This window comes from Drosophila suzukii, chromosome 3 (assembly GCF_043229965.1).
Source record: "Drosophila suzukii chromosome 3, CBGP_Dsuzu_IsoJpt1.0, whole genome shotgun sequence".
Taxonomy (NCBI): Eukaryota; Metazoa; Arthropoda; class Insecta; order Diptera; family Drosophilidae; genus Drosophila; species Drosophila suzukii.
The window spans coordinates 9,690,419-9,707,045 of NC_092082.1; the positions used below are offsets into that span (position 1 = coordinate 9,690,419).

Genomic DNA, 16,627 nt, shown 5'->3' on the forward strand with positions numbered 1-16,627 from the left:
AATTTTAAATAGACAATAATCGTTTGTTTTGATTTCGGGCTTCCAATTTGCGAGCGTGCGCGAGTTGCTCACTTTTTGTTGATTTTTGTTTGGTTTTTTTCCCGATATTTTTTCATTCTGCTGCCATTGACGTCGCTCGCTCTTTTTTTTCTGTAGCTCGTCCGTTTTTTTCGGTTCGTTTTCGCCGCAGTCGAAATTCGTCGTCGTCGCCGCCGTTTGCCTCGCATTTTGCACTTTGCGGTCCGCTCGAAATATTTATTTTGGATTTAACGTGTGCTACTCTTCTATATATATACCCCTATATATAATATCCGTCTATATATGTGCTAGCACATATCGAGAAATCGGTTCTATAGGTTCCCACATAATAATTGAATTCAAATTGCCAACGTAATTTGACATCATCCAATAAATAACACTAAATAATCAAAAGGTGTACAAGTTTCAAAACGCTGAGCTCATTATTTCTAGCTAATTAGCATAAAAATCGTAAAAGCTCTAACAGGGTTGTAAAAAATATGATTATTTTCGATTATCACTAATACCCCGCGTAATTTAAAGTGAAATAAACCTGAAAAGTGACCCAGTGACACAGTTGAATGCATCTTATCAGCAGCCGTATTTCAAATCGAATCTAATACAATCTCTAATAAAATACAATAAACAATTGAAACTGCTACAATTAATAAATATTATTAGTGGGCTGTGTGGCAAGACCAAATCACGTGCCTCTAATTGCAATACTTGTTCGCGTTAATTAGTGTTAAATACGCTCGCTATCGCTTTTGTTTTCTAGTCGGGCAGTACAATTGTAAATCTGCCCGAATATCATTTTCCCAGCTGCGATTCCCTAACAAATATATGCTCCACTTTCATGTTATGGAATTTTCAATGGAATCCAAAAAAACTAAAAGGTTGGTTTTGCGTTTTCGAACTCCAGAACATTTTTGGTTACTAAGAAAGAGATTAAAAAAATAAATAAGTGGGGTGACAAAACTTGTAGGCAGGAAATGTTTGGTTTACAGACGATAAAAATTAAATGTGATAAACGATTTGAAGGTTTCGACTGTTTGTCGAAGTTCAAGTTTATGTGAACGGAATGAAGAACCACAAAACCTTACATGGTTTTGCTTTAAAAACCTATCTTATCAGGGTGATTACGAAATTCTTATAATTTTCTTTGTTTTTCCAGTAATTTGCTCGCAGATAAACGAAATAAAAAAGGAAAGAAAATAAACTTCATAAGGGTTCAAGGGCGCAAGTTGATGGATTAATGGTTTAGATAAGATACAAATTTGATAATCAATAACAAGTTGATTCATTGTTTCCATCATTTAGATAGTGAATGGTACGCTTATATAAATATATTTTGAAAGTAACAAAAAATCGGTGTTTCCCCCAGATATATAGCTTTGAATATATCTTGGTTTTCCGCCAAATTCTCGAAATATTTTTCTTTAATTCTACAACGCCAATATTATGAATTATCATCCTATACTTATCGCCTCCTTGTTTTTAGCATTCAGCCAAAAATCTTTGTTTATAATTTTAACTCGTTCTTATTATGGTTCTTATCTTTCCCATTGTTTTTTAATTTAGAACTTTTGTTGATATAATTGAATGGGATCTATTAAACCTTTTTTTATAGCTTTCCTTAAACGCCCTAAATTTTTTCTTAGCATCTTAAAACATTTCCATGCGCCAAACTATAGATATATGTATTTATTTCCAGCGAAATGTTAATAGTATAGAAGTTATAGAAAAACAAATAGGGCTATACTTTGCAAGGTATATTTGCTTAGTGTTTAAGACGAAACAAGTTGATGACCACCAACAAATAAGTGGTCAGCTTACTTTGTATTAAGAAGAGTACATAAATTCCATGAAATTCCTTTCTTGCTATCATCAAAATTCCAAAGAAAAACCATAAATAATGGGTACCTTTGGGTCGAATCCCAATAAATCTGTATATTAACCTTATTTTCCTGCCTCTGTTGCAGTTTTTATTTTAAACTTTTTACGTTTTATTTTGGATTTGTGTTGGCCCAGTGCGATGGATTAATCTGTTGGCAGAGAGATATTTGTTCGGGTTCGTCGAACATCTTATAAGTGGCGTAGAATCGAGTTGTTTGCGTTTTTGTTGCTGTTGCTATATGACACATCCAGAGAGCTTTTATAAGACGCACGATTCGTTTGGGAAGACGATTTGGGTGAGCGTGTTAATACGGTATTAATAATAGGGGTGTATATGTATGATGTACATATGTTTTCGCATTTTACTAAAGATTTCGGTCGGAACTTTTTGCTTTTCTTCACACACATGTGTTTAGTGAAATGTCAAACATTTTTGAAGCCATTTTCGTATTCCATTTGTTTGCCTGGACTACGCTGTCCTCAGGCGATTTCCTTGAAGAAGATTTCACGGCTTTTTTGCTACAAAGTCAGGAATCAACCTTTGCTGTCCCCCACGAGTCTAACAAATTGCCTTGTACTTCAACTCTATCAATTATTTACGGAAAGCGGCGACGGAAACTATTACCCTGAACTTTAACAGACCTTCGGACGGAGCTCAAACAGCTGACTACGATGCATGACACATAGCATATCGTTTGGATTACGTTTGCTAGCGATATCTATTATTTACAATAGTACTTGACTTGGTCACAAAGGACACTGGCAATCGTGTCTTGGTCTATTGATTGAATTCGATTTTAAAGGCATTCTGGTCCGGACATTTGTCCAGGAATAAGTCATGATAATTGTCCTAAATAATAGATCTAGGTTTTTTGGTTGGCAGTAGACGGGTAACCTTTGTTCGGTTGCTCCTTATAAACATTGGTATATTTTACTTTGAAGAGTAAGATTTCTATTACTCATTCTTCAGTTTTATTTTTTTCCGTAAAAGAAATTTCTTTAAATTTGACGTCATTAGAAAATTCCCATCTACCCCTATATTATTTTCCCAGAATAGCAATTCCAGCAACATAGTTCTGGGAAACTTTTATTACGCACTCCAAGTCAACTTCCTTGGCGGGAATTTTATTTTTGCTCTTATCGCCGTACCGATAAAAAGATATGGTGTGCCAATGGAAAAACATATTTATCAATTGTAATTATTATTTTGCATATTCTGCAGACTGCTTTTAACAGATGGTTGATGGCATTCCATTCATTCATCAGGCCATGTGGCAAAAATAAGTTTACAGCTATTTCCAGGCAATTAAGATATAAAACCAACTTATTGAATGATAACTCGACACGATACAGTCCCAAAGTCCAGAATTGGGCCCATAAAGGGAGTACGTTTCGGCTTCTCTTCCTAATTTGAGTTTATGTTTTGGGGCGTGTTCTTGCCACACCTCCACACTTGATGATGATTAAATTGTTGATGGTTGCTGATGATAATTTCTATTTACAGATTTCGTTTTATAGGCGTGTCCTAGAACCAAGGTTGGGTAAACAAATAAAACAAAAGATCACAAATCAAAAGCTCATACAGTATATGTCGCGTATAGCTAAGTTCTAGAATGCCAAAACAATTCATAAATGTCACATGGTATATACTTTACTTTATGGAAAACCAAGCCAATTTTTTAATTTTAGTTCACAAAGTTGGCATGTGTTCATTTTTGGTTTATTTATGGGCATTAAAAGAAATTCTTTGTTTATTATTTTTGGAAAAAGTATCTAAGATTATATTTTTGGGGAGTTCGTTTTTTAAACATGGTACATTTAACTGATATATACTGTTATTCTTTTTACAAGAGATAGGTTTTCGTTTTGTTTTGAAACATACTTGTAGAATGAATCATTTTTGCGACTCGTCCGACTATCTGAACATGTAACTCCATACCTATAAATAACTGATAAGTGTAATCCGTTTAATCATAAAACCGATAATGATAATGGTTTCTGTTCTTTTTTTAACCAGGCACAAATCAAAACCCAAATGAGCAGCACCTGAGCGATCCGGCTGGCTCGCCCTCCACCGCCAGTCCCAACAACAACAGCAGCAGCAACAACGCAATCGCCGCAGCAGCAACAGCAACAGCAACAGCAGCAACAACAACAGGAACTGCAGCGGTGGGTGGAGTGGGAGGAGGCGGAGTGGGCGTGGTGACACCAACAAAGAGCCCCCAGCGTAACGCTTTCCAGGAAGATGCTTATCAGCAGACCAACCTGGCTGGCGGCGATAGCGTCGATAACGTGGAATCGGCTCAATTGGATGGCAATCCGAGTGGTGGATCGCCGGGACAGCGTCACTCGATAAACTCGGCGGAGTATACATCCACGCCGAAGACCAGTCGGAATGGTCCCAGTAGCACCAATGCCAGTGGGACAACATCGCCAATTAATTACCAGCTGCCCGGCGATGACTATCCGTATGGCATAGAGTATGAGTCACAGCAACTTCAATACCAACAGCAGCAGCAACAGCAACAGCAGCAGCAACAACAGCAGCAACAGCAGCAGCAACAGCAGCAGCAACAGCCACAGCTACAGCAGCAGCAACAACAGCCGCAACAGCAGCAGCAACAGCAACATTTGCCAGTAAGCGGAGTGGAGCAATCGCCAGCAACGATTACCTACCAAAGTTTGCCGGCCAGTCGCCAGAGTTACGCTTCACCGCCAGCTCTGGTGATTCCCCAGCGGCAGTCTTTGCTTCCCTGGGGTGCTCACTCAAGGAGCTCGATCATCAACGTCCTGCCCAGTTATACCCAAGCCGAGATGCATGCCCTAGCGGCCAGCGTGGCCAGCGTGGAGATCTCGGCTCCACGACCTGGCGAGATTGTGATGCGCAATCTTTTCAGCGATTTCACCGCTCAGGCTGAGAAGAAGATCGAGCTGGTGATGCTGGAGAGTGCCGATAAGAATCTATCCAAGCTGCTGCAACGCGGTGAGGATCAGCAATTTGATCAATTGCTATCTGCTCTGGGTTCCGTTGCCGAGCACTGCCTGCCATCGTTGCTGCACACTCTGCTGGCCTGGCATCGTCGTCAGTTGTCCGATATGGAGATCAAGAATGACCTTAAGAAACCAGCTCCGAGTGGAGGCAGTTCCCAGGCGTCGAGCAATAAACCCACTGTGGATTTGGATTTTCAACTCCAGCGAAGGGAGGCAGCCGTGGAGTTCATTTTCTGCCTGGCTCTCATCGAGATACTCAAGCAGCTGCCCTATCATCCGGGTCACGAAGATCTGGTGCGCAGCATCGAGAATCTTGCCTTTAAGCACTTTAAGTACAAGGATGGACTGCAGAACAATCCGAATGCCCTGAACATTCACATGATCGCCGACCTGTATGCGGAGGTTATTGGGGTATTGGCCCAAAGTCGATTTGCCTCGGTGCGCAAGCGCTTCATGAGTGAACTGAAGGAGCTGCGCGGCAAGGAGGCGTCGCCCACCACCACCCAGAGCATCATCAGTCTGCTGATGGGCATGAAGTTCTTTCGGGTCAAGATGGTGCCCATCGAGGAGTTCGAGGCCTCATTTCAATTCATGCACGAGTGCGGTCAGTACTTTTTGGAAGTGAAGGATAAGGATATCAAGCATGCGTTGGCAGGACTGTTTGTGGAAATCCTGGTGCCTGTGGCGGCGGTGAGTTAGAAAAGCACACAGATCTTTAAACAAATACTTAAATAACATCCAAATTATTCTCTCATAGGCCGTGAAAAACGAGGTGAATGTACCCTGTGTGAAGAACTTTGTGGAGTTGCTTTATGTGCAGACTTTGGATGCCTCTACGAAATCTAAACATCGTTTGGCTCTCTTTCCGCTGGTCACCTGCTTGCTCTGCGTCTCGCAGAAGACCTTCTTTCTCACCAACTGGCACTACTTCCTGGCCATGTGTTTGAGTAATCTGAAAAATCGCGATGCCAAAATGAGCCGCGTGGGCCTGGAGTCACTGTTTCGTCTACTTTGGGTGTACATGATACGCATTAAGTGCGAGTCCAACTCGGCCACGCACTCCCGCCTCCAGAGCATTGTGAACTCCCTGTTTCCCAAGTGAGTTGAGATGGTTTAGCCTTATTTAACTTACTGCTGATTTACATATTAGCAGACGTATTTCATGGCTGACTTTTGCTAATCTTTTCCTGCTTAATATCTACCTTTCAGGGGCTCCAAAGGAGTTGTGCCACGCGACACCCCGCTGAACATCTTCGTGAAGATCATCCAGTTCATTGCCCAGGAGCGTTTAGACTTCGCCATGCGCGAGATCGTCTACGATCTGCTGTGCGTGGGTCGTTCCATCAAGCTGATCCTCAATCCGGAACGCATGAGCATCGGACTGCGAGCCTTCTTGGTCGTCGCCGACTCACTGCAGCAGAAGGCGGGTGAGCCGCCGATGCCCAGGACGGTTCCAGCCCTGCCATCTGGTAACACACTGCGCGTCAAGAAGACGTACATAAACAAGATGTTAACAGATGACACCGCGCGGAGTATTGGAATGTCTACGTATTTCCCACATGTACGCAGGGTTTTTGTTGATATTTTGAGAGCCTTGGACGTTCACTATGGTCGTCCATTGATGATGACAAATACGCAGAACCAAAACAAGGAACCGGATGAGATGCTGTCCGGCGAAAGAAAGCCACGCATCGATCTGTTTAGGACGTGCGTGGCCGCCGTGCCACGATTGATACCCGATACAATGACTGCTCACGAGCTGGTGGACTTGCTGTCCAGACTGACGGTTCATATGGACGAGGAGCTGCGAATTCTAACCCACCAGTCGCTGACGACGTTGGTCATAGATTTTCCGGATTGGCGTCAGGATGTCGTGCACGGATACACTCAGTTTCTGGTGCGCGACGTCACCGACACCTATCCGCAGCTGCTGGAGAACTGCACGCGCATCCTGTTCAACTTCCTCAACATCTGGCGTTGTGCCATTAATGTGAATGGCAATAACACCACCATAACTCCAAGTGGCGTTACAAATGTGGTCAATACAGGACAACCCAAATTGACCACAGTCACTGCCACGGCCACGGTGACGGTGGTTCAGGGTACAGTGGTGCAGGCTGCAGCGGCTCCGGCACAGGACACCGCCAGCAGTCAGTTGTCCAAGCAGCAGCATCTGAATACGGCCAGCAGTGCGGCCTCCAGCATCACCACCTCCAGCGGCATGTCGAGCATCACCCAACACACTGTGCTGAACATGGCCAGTGATGTGGCCAAAAAGAATGAAATTCCACTGGCCACCACTCTTCATTTTGTCGAAGGCTTTGCCTTGGTCCTGCTCTGCAACTATCGCCCGTATCTGCGCAAGTTGGCCGCCATGATCCTCAAGGAGGTGAAGAATCTGATGCGGGCATTGGGCATACCAGAAACAGAGCCACCCCTCATCGATGTCATGGATCGCTGTGTGCCGGCCATCGTGGAGAAGTGCCTGCCCATGCTGCCGCAGACGGAGAAGACTGCCATACTGAATGCTAATTGCATTGACCTGCAGTGGATAGCCGAGAGGTCCAGTGGAGTGTGGCTGGCCGGTCTAACAGATGGTGGGGAGTCATTTTTAATCTATCTATATTTCTTTTTATAGAGAAAACTAACATACTTCCTTCGTTACAGACAACTCAAAGTCCTCCACCTCCACACTCAACCTGTCACAGTCAAGTTCAACGGCAAATGCCTCAGCCACGGTGGCCAGCTCCCCACAACCTCCATTTGATCCCTGGGCCACTTGTTTGTTTGGACTGTTGGAAAGGCAGCGCATCTTGCAGCAGTGCCCATCAGCAGTGGCACAGGCCTGGCCGATTTGTTTCACGCGCCTGAATGCGCTCTACAGTGTCATAGATCCCACGTAGGTTGAAAGAAGCTTACAAATGTATCTCTATATAACAATGAATTATATTTTATAATGCAGCCCCGTGAGCGACAATCGAGCTTCATTGCTTAGAAGTTCGGCGCCCACCAAGAAAGTGCCCACCGAGAGTCAAAAGGATTCTTACCTGCGTCTTTGGAGAAATCAGGTGGCATGTGCCATGCGATTGGTGCCACAAATTCCTAGTGTTGCCGTTCGTTGCGCCTCACCTGATTTGAGTTTGAGGTGAGTGGGGAAACTAATGCCATTTAGCATTCATTTTCACAGAGAAAGAAATAGCATAACATCCAATTGTTAAAGAATTTATATCATATAAATTGGTCTTTTGAAATCATTTCAGTGTTGTGTTGTTTTTCTCTGTGCATTTATTGATTTATTTCACTAACGCCGCCCCGAAATTCAAAACAAACAAGACACTTCATTACTTCTGTTTGACTAATACTTCGCATTCAATTTCATTCGGCACGAATTTGCATGTGGTGTTTATATATACCAAAGTTGACCCGTGTGCTTTGTTATTAGAAATAGGTGTAAAATTGAAAAATCAAGTTTCACATGCAAATTAATTTTATGTTTTGTATTTGTCAAACCAAAATTTCATTGCATTCTGTGGTTACCACAACATACGGACATAAATGTATATGTTGGAATTTGAAAATGTGTTTTGTCTTGCTCCATTTGCATTTTAATTGTGAATGCATATCGGCTTTAATATGTCATTATCTGTGATTGCTTTATCTGCGTTACTCATACGACACGTTGTATGTTTAGCTGGATTGCCTTACACTCATGCACTCGATTGAATTTTGCTGAAATCATCTGTGAATTTATATAAAATTTTGCATATGGAAAATAATGCTGTACATCAGCGTGCTCAAACAGAAACAGTAGGACACCTTTGTCAATATTTGGCCACCCCATCCAAGCGCGTTATTAGTCTGTTTATTATTTTAGTGCCAAAGGTTAAAGGGTAGGGTTGAAGTTGAATGCTTGGGATTTATGCTGTCGAAAGCTGTTAAGAACAAATTGAATTTAAAGTGTTTTGAATACATAAATCAAACTGCACTTAAGCCACTTACGAGTTCAATGTAAATAATGCCATTTATTCATTGTTGGAATTTAAAGGGGGTTTACTTAGAATTATAGGGGAAAGTGTTGAATAGGATTAAGGAAAATGAGTTTACTAAATACCTTTACAAAAGAGGGTCTTTGTTAGAGTAGATACAATGCGTAATAAATAAGTGTATTGAATCTAAGAGGATGATCATTTAATATTACCAAAGAGTTAATCATATAAATGTGTATATTGTCAGTGTGTCGTTCTTTTCATATATATTAAACATTTATAATCAACCAGAATTCTTGGTAGTTAGTAAATATAAATACGAGTTTATGATTGCTTCTCTACAGCTACTTTTTGTTGCAGAATGTTTTAATTTATATATCGCTACCACTTTTTCCACGTAGTATATCATTGTTAATCCACTTTGGGGCACCGTCCGTTGAAAATTTAACTAGACTTAACTGAATTACAATGCGAAATATTGGAACCCACCACACACACATGCAAAAAACCCCCCACAATACATTTCCATCACATCAGTGTGTAAATGTTGGCCGATGGAAAATGTCAATAAAATCGGGAATTTCACAAAAAGTCCACGCCAACTGCCTGCCGCCCACACAAACCACTTTGCACCCATGTCCCCGTGAAGGTTATTGGTCCATGTCCATACCAACAGAACTCATCCCTTGGGAGCTGGGCATACAGATTGGTCAACTATTTGCCAAGATGGAATCTCTTTGTGCAAATGCGTACATTAAATATTGATCACATAAATCGTAATCGAATCATCACAAGTCGTTCAGCAAAAAAAACACATAAACCCTTGATAAACAGATATCTATATATGGATTGTAATTTATAGTTTACAAGATCAGTCGGACTCGCGTTCGCTGTCCGATTCCCTGGACAATATACCATCCAATGTGTTTGGGCCCGAGGGAATCGTCACGCGTTTCACGCTGCCACTCTCCTATGGACGCAAAGAGGCGCGCCAGAAACGACTTGGGTAAAGCAAATAATACCAAAAACCAAATCAAAACCAAAACCAACTAATAATGCAACAAAATATTAGCAAACTCTATATACGTAACTTTTTTTTACAAATATCTATCTAAAATTCTGTATGCAAAATGAGAATATTCCTGTATTTATTATACTTTCTGTTGCCTGCCTGTGTTTTTTGTGTGTTTAGCTTTGGCATGTTATTAAAAATGTTTTTAATTATTTTCAAAAGTTATGATCCTTGCCTACCAATTTGCATTCTTGATTTTGAGAAAGTATAGTTTTTCACATATCAAATTGCATAGATACCTTTAAGTTCAAATATTTTTCTTGGGCCACCAGGTTTGTTATATACCCTTTATTTTATTAAACAAAAAATACTTTTTCGATTTTTTATGTTTTCTTCACTTAAGAATACTTTTAAATATTTAAAATGACCTCCTATAAAACTCAATAAAACAAATAGATTATTTATTGCTCCTGCCAGTCAACGCATTTATGAATATATTTTCATTTTTTCTCTTGCTGAGTTTCACTTTATTTCACTTTGATTTGCCAAGACAATTTCCCATTTGCACCAGCTTCGATTTTCCTTGAGTTAGTTGTTGCCATTTAATTTGGCAAACAGTTTTCCTCGTCTCCTTCCTATCTTTATTTTGTGCAACACGATTCCGAAATGGTCACTCCCCCTTGTTTGCAGTGTGCTGAAAATAATTTGAAGACAAGTTTGTTTATTTTTCATATAGCGCATGTCAGCCAGTCCCCCACAATTCCCAAAAAACCCCCCAAAACCCGCAACAGCTTGATTTGGCTTCGTGTTCGCTTTTCAGCAGCAAAAAAAAAAAATTTGTATATAAAATTGTTATTTGCTTGCTGTCATTTATTATTATTCGTTCCGACCAACCCTCGCAAAGGGAAAGGGTCAGTTCGAAACGAACAACAAAAAATGTGGGTTTTAATTGAAAGAAGATTTCAAATTTAAAATTCATAATGTTTATCGTTGCACTGCTGAAAAAAAAATGAGGGACTGTGCAGCAGGGACCGTGGCCCTGTGAATGTAAAGTAATTTCTGCAAATACGAATTGACAGGTTAGAGAGAATTTTTACAGACCCGTTTAAAACGCAGTAAACTTTATGGACTCTCGCTAAATAACGATGACCTTGCCAAGGCAGCAAAAAAAAATAAAAAACACCCACAGCCAGAAAAGCAACATTAACAGAAATTACTGCCCCCGGAGCGTTCGCTGTTTGACACTAAAATCCATGGCCGTAAATTTGTTTTACAGCTCATCGCCGGACTCCCTGAACGCCGATCGCAGTGACAAGTCGGCGATGGGTAGTGCCTCACCGCATGCCCTCTACAAACTGGTGGTGCCCCTGCTCCGCTGCGAAGTCGTGGATGTGCGAGATGCCGCCGTGAATGCCCTGGGCCTGATAAACCACGATGCGCTCAAGTAAGTCTTTAAGCTAACAGCCAAACTTGGTGTATCCCCTCTGACACGGTGCGTGTTTGTTCTGGCAGGGATTTGATGGAGGAGCTAGTGGTGTACATCCGCGAGGCGGTGGATCGCAAGCAGGAGAACATGCGCAGGAGGAGGAGACGGGATGCCCTGCGCCTGCAGGTGGTGCGAGTGCTGGAGAAGATTGCCGAGAACGGAACGTTCGGTGTGAGGTAATGAATACATAAATCTTAATGTTAACTTAAAAGTTTATTGGGCCCGATTTCTCAATATCAGGTTAACGGTTTAGTTATCTGTCAGGTTCTAGGTCCGACTTCTTAATGTCATGTTAAGGTTCTAGTTTGTTATCTCTCAGATATTTAGGTCCGATTTCTCAATGTCAGGTACAGCTTCTAGCTAGTTATCTGTCCGAGAAAGTTAACATGAAGTTAATCTTAAATAATTGCTAACCCAAAAATGATTGAGTTCCGATTTCTCAATATAGTGTTAAGGTTCTAGTTTGTTATCTCTCAGATATTTAGGTCCAGAGAAGGTTAAATTTAATATAATATATGTTCGGAACAACAAATTTGTTTACACTAACATGGTAACAGATTCTTTCCGATAAAGCAATTCCAACTCAATGTCAAGAATTAACATGACATTGAGAAATGGGCCCTAAGTGGGTTGTGTTTTCCACGCATCGCATATTGTTTCTAATTATTCCGAAACTTTCCTTCAACCATTTGCAGCACCTGTGTCCTGGAACGCGATACGATGTCGCTGCATCCCACCTTTGTGGAGTACATCGAGGGAGCCGTGGCCTATCTAATGTCTGAGACGGACAAGGACAACCTGAGCATACGCGAAGTAAAGGCGCACTTTTGCAATTTCATACGCAAGATGATTAAGAACTTCTCACGTAAGTCTAGCGAGACCCCTCGAAGAGCTGTCATCACCACAACTTTGGCGGCGCATCCTCCTCCTGCTACAACTGATTGCCCGTTCATTTCTCTTAGTCGAATCCTGTGCCACGCTGCTGTCCCGGGTCCTCAAGCGTAATCTGTTCAATTTGTTTGCCGCTTGGTGTGGCAGCTTCTCTAAGCCGCTAGGCATTACCGTGCAGATTGGCCAGACCCTGGAGGAGGAGAAGCTGCAGTTTAGCGCCCTGCAGGCAAGTACATAAAGAAAACCGGATAAGGGGTCTGCCTTATCCAGGTTGTTTGGCACCTGGAAAAGTTTTCCGAATTTGATCTTTAAATTACAATATTTTCTTTAATTATATACAATTTTACTAGGCATACATAATACATTTAACATTTAATTTTAAAAACATTTTAATTTGTATGTATCTAACTTTTTTCTCTGTATGTTCCTCTTTCCTCCCTTAGGCCATGTCAGCCCTGCTCTGTTGCGGTCACATCTTCTACACACCTCATCTACAAGACGAAGGCATCATATACAAGTGGCTGGATCTGCTGCTGACCTCCAAGGACGAAAAGGTAAAGCGCCGCCCACTTATCCCACCACTTGAACCGCAATTAACGCTGAAGTCACTCCCATAGATTTACCAGTTGGCTCGGGATACTGTGGTCCTGCTGCTGGAATCGAATCCGGATATGGGACAACTTCTGGAATGGGTGATAGATCGGTGTTATACGTCGACCCCTCGCGAGGCAGATGCCTGTTTCCTGGCCCTGGCCTCGATCTTCAGCGCCAAGTGAGTGATAAAGGAAATGGCTCTTTAAACACGAGAACACGAGTGCCGCTTAATACGTAATCGCCTTACGTTGCTCGCTTTTAATTTGTTTCAACTTGTTCGACAGTCATGTACTCACTTTTCTCTCCACCTGCCACCGTAATCGGTTGGCCCACATATCGAGGTGGGGGATTGTGGCATGAAGCACCTGAATCCCGCTTACTCTGTGGCCCTTAAGTAGCATTTCACGTGTGTCTGCCAACAATGGGGTGCTCTTTAAATTTACGAACACACACATGAGTGGATGACAGCCTATTTGTTCAGGCCAAGCACGTTTTTTATTTCCGCTACCTGTTCCGTTTTTTTTTTTTTACCCATAATGGTAGCATTTTCCGTTTAAATTCCTAGATAAACAGTTGGGGACATAAAGCATAGCCTGCATGCCTCATTGCATTTAATGCAATTGTAGTCGGTAGACAAATGTGTCACAGGCGATTTCATTTTAGGTGTGAAAAATAAGGTTTTTCCCATTAATTACTAGTTAATTACTGCATTTAACATTATAATTTAATCTTGGCATAATACAATTACTATTTGCTTTAAATTACTATCGCTTTTGATGCCATTGTCATAATTTTAGCATATTTGCACAGCAGTCTGTCTGGCTAATGGGAAAAGCACATAGGTGCCAAATAATTCTGGTGGTTTGTTTACACAGTTCTAATGGCAACGAATTACCTATGCTAGAACTCAAACCGACAGTCTCCCCACATTTTAAGCTCTCCATTTGCAGTTGGTCGACATTTGTCGATGTCAAAGCTATTTTAGCCAGCAGCTATAGTAACGAGAGCCCACTAGTTTGCGGTTCATCCCAGGTGGGGTCTGTGATTTTGTGGTTTTTACCCAAAACCGAAAATCAAACCCATGATAGAAGCATCTTAACCACTTGAGACGACCAAGTTTTCTTTGTCGGCTGGACAGCCTTTTGGTGCATTGCATGTCTGACGGCTCTTGGTTTTTCATACCGTGTAATGAGATCTTTAAAGAAAGAGGGAAAAGTTTTAGAACTATGTGAGATTATAATATTAAAGATTTGCTATTTGAAATTCGAGTACTATAAACTTTAAATACTTTAAAACCTTAAAATATGATATGGTATATGATATCACATTAAAGCTTTTAAAGTTTAAAGTGAAGCATAGAATACTTATAAAGACATTTTATTACCTTAGTACAACATATTTTTTAACATGGTCATGATACTAGGTATCTCACAGTCGACTCTTGGGCCTAAAGAATTCACCTTTGGTTTTTTTCAAGTGCTACCCAACCACATGCTGCATCGGTTCAGCGCGTGGCATTCCCAACTTTATTTTCCGCTTGTCCGGATTTTTTGTGTCAGGTGGTGTTGGCATGCTGTTGGCACATCGAAGCGAATACCATTTTTATTTTAATGGGCAGTGTGATAAATTCTTTAAATTCCTGAACAGTTTTAAAGGCGTCCAAAAAAGAGCAAAGAAGCTGACAAAGAAACTTGGCCGACAAATTGATTGATTGTACCTAAAAGGTTTTGGGCCTCGGCTGCTTATAGCAGGCAATTTGAGCCGGAGAATTCACATTATTTGAATAGCCAGTCATTTGTCCTTGAACTTTGGTCTTTACGACCATAAAAAGCTCTAAATTATAAGCATACAAGTTCTGCATTTTCTTTATTCTTAAAAAATTAAAACCACAGCTAACTTTGTAGCGCCGCAGTCTTCTTGTGTTTGCGGTGATGCAAAGCGAAAATCGATTTGCGTAAATTATTCAATTCAGTGCAAGCGTGAATGAGAGCCAAGTGGGTGGTCCTGTCCGAAAGTGTTATTCCGCACCCTGGGGTAACAAAAAAGAAAAAAAGGATGTGTGTGGATGCATGTGTGCAAACAAGTGGGCTACGACATTTTAATGGATCTGTCGGGAATTGGATGGGGTGGTGAAGGCTTTTCTGGCTACCTGGCAGGTGGAGCAGCAACTGTTGATTCTTGGCATGTTGAACAATTTCCATTTCGTTGTTTTGAGCCCAGAACCGCAGAACCACAAGCCAGCAACCTCATTAGGTTACTTTGTAAGCCCTTGTCTTGTATTAAAGCCCTTTGTTTTTTTCTTTTTCTTTTAATTACAGGGAATATCCGTGCGACCATTACACATCGGTGATAACCGTGACCCTCCTGATGACGGGCTGTCCTCGGGTGGAGGTCCATGCCACGGCGTTGCAACTGCTGCAGATCCTGGACAAGCGATTCTTTGGCAGCGTGGTGGGCACTTTGCACAGCGACACCGAGAAAGGTATGAGTTTTTCATTCTGAAACGACAACTAACGCGGGGTGATGGCAATAAAGTGGAACTTAAGTGACAAGGAGAAGTTTTCAGTGGAATGGGCCATCTCCAGATGGTGATTCTCATATTTTGCAATAATCTGGAGAGCAGTTTTATTGTCCTGAATCGTTTGCTAGAACTATAATGCAAAAAACTACAGTCCCAAGTAAATTTGTAATATTTTTTATTGAGAACTCTATATAATATGGTATCTTATATATTAAAATTTAATGTTGCATATGCACATTAAGTACTCGACATTCAAATCTTGATTTGCAAATGTAATCATAAGTCTGTCTATAGATTATATAGGTTACCCACAATGCAACCCTTGGGTCACTCATATTTTAAATCTTGAGTTAAAGATGAAATCGTAGACCTCAAAGAGTCTTCAAAATTTGATCTACCCAATTTATGGATTATGGTCCACCCACAATGCATAACCATTAAGTAATGAAACTCTTTTGAGGGAAAATATCCCGATATCATATGCACACCTACTCTGTGAACTTTCTAATCCCCATTGTTCTGGCAATCTGTCAGAGGTTGAGATACTTATGAAAGGACGAAAAGTAGCTCTCATGTCACTCGCACTTCCATTCATCGGGTAAAAGTGTTTTTTTCACCTTTCGTTATGAATCCCTCAAGGATTTAAATTTCCCATTGCGGAAAGTGTTGTTTATTCTCCTTGTTCGTTGATGCTTGAATTTTGCATTTTAATTTCATATGCGTACCCATCCTGTTATTATTTTACCCAGAGTGTGGGCGTGAAATTTTTATTGCATTACATAAGAAGCTTAAAGCGGCTTTGTTTGAGCAAATCGCTCGCATATTCGATGTTTTCCGATTATGTTAAGTTTGTTTATATTTAACGTTGGAACGAGGGCCTTTTGTTGCAACTCTGGGTATCTATTTTAATACCCCAGAGCTTATGGCTAATCTCCGAAGGAATTTTTATATAAAATTGAACCTGAAAAATGTTGTTTTCCACAAAATTTTCTTGGAGGAGCTGTGTGCGGCGGATACTTTACTATTTTCGTAATTATACCAATTTCAATGCTTGCACTTCAACTTATTTTGCTGCTTTTTTGCGAAGCTGAAGCTGTTTACCCAAAAATATTACCCACCCACATAAAAATCTAGCCTTCTTTGACCTTTTTTTTTTGGCTTGGCAGTATAAGCTGATGAAGTTGCCTTTTGTCCAGGATGCTGCAATATAAGCTTAGTTCTTTTGGGTTTAA

The 16,627-nt window shown here is 41.1% G+C and overlaps 1 protein-coding gene across 8 annotated transcripts in view; it reads left to right on the forward strand.

Moving 5' to 3' along the window:
• fry (Protein furry) overlaps positions 1 to 16,627 on the forward strand; it is a 51,907-nt gene that overhangs the window by 3,799 nt on the left and 31,481 nt on the right. For 3 of the 8 annotated variants that reach the window (XM_017078330.4, XM_017078327.4, XM_017078333.4), the window contains exons 2-14: positions 3,932 to 5,595; positions 5,663 to 6,003; positions 6,115 to 7,502; positions 7,573 to 7,804; positions 7,868 to 8,050; positions 9,754 to 9,897; positions 11,180 to 11,347; positions 11,416 to 11,565; positions 12,085 to 12,254; positions 12,352 to 12,506; positions 12,724 to 12,834; positions 12,898 to 13,052; positions 15,193 to 15,356. In XM_017078330.4, coding sequence (XP_016933819.3) covers positions 3,932 to 5,595; positions 5,663 to 6,003; positions 6,115 to 7,502; positions 7,573 to 7,804; positions 7,868 to 8,050; positions 9,754 to 9,897; positions 11,180 to 11,347; positions 11,416 to 11,565; positions 12,085 to 12,254; positions 12,352 to 12,506; positions 12,724 to 12,834; positions 12,898 to 13,052; positions 15,193 to 15,356 — 5,025 coding nt within the window. Of the gene's footprint in view, positions 1 to 214; positions 915 to 3,931; positions 5,596 to 5,662; positions 6,004 to 6,114; positions 7,503 to 7,572; positions 7,805 to 7,867; positions 8,051 to 9,753; positions 9,898 to 11,179; positions 11,348 to 11,415; positions 11,566 to 12,084; positions 12,255 to 12,351; positions 12,507 to 12,723; positions 12,835 to 12,897; positions 13,053 to 15,192; positions 15,357 to 16,627 lie in introns of those variants that run through there. The other 5 variants (XM_017078336.4, XM_017078335.4, XM_017078337.4 and 2 more) reach the window with 3 other exon arrangements.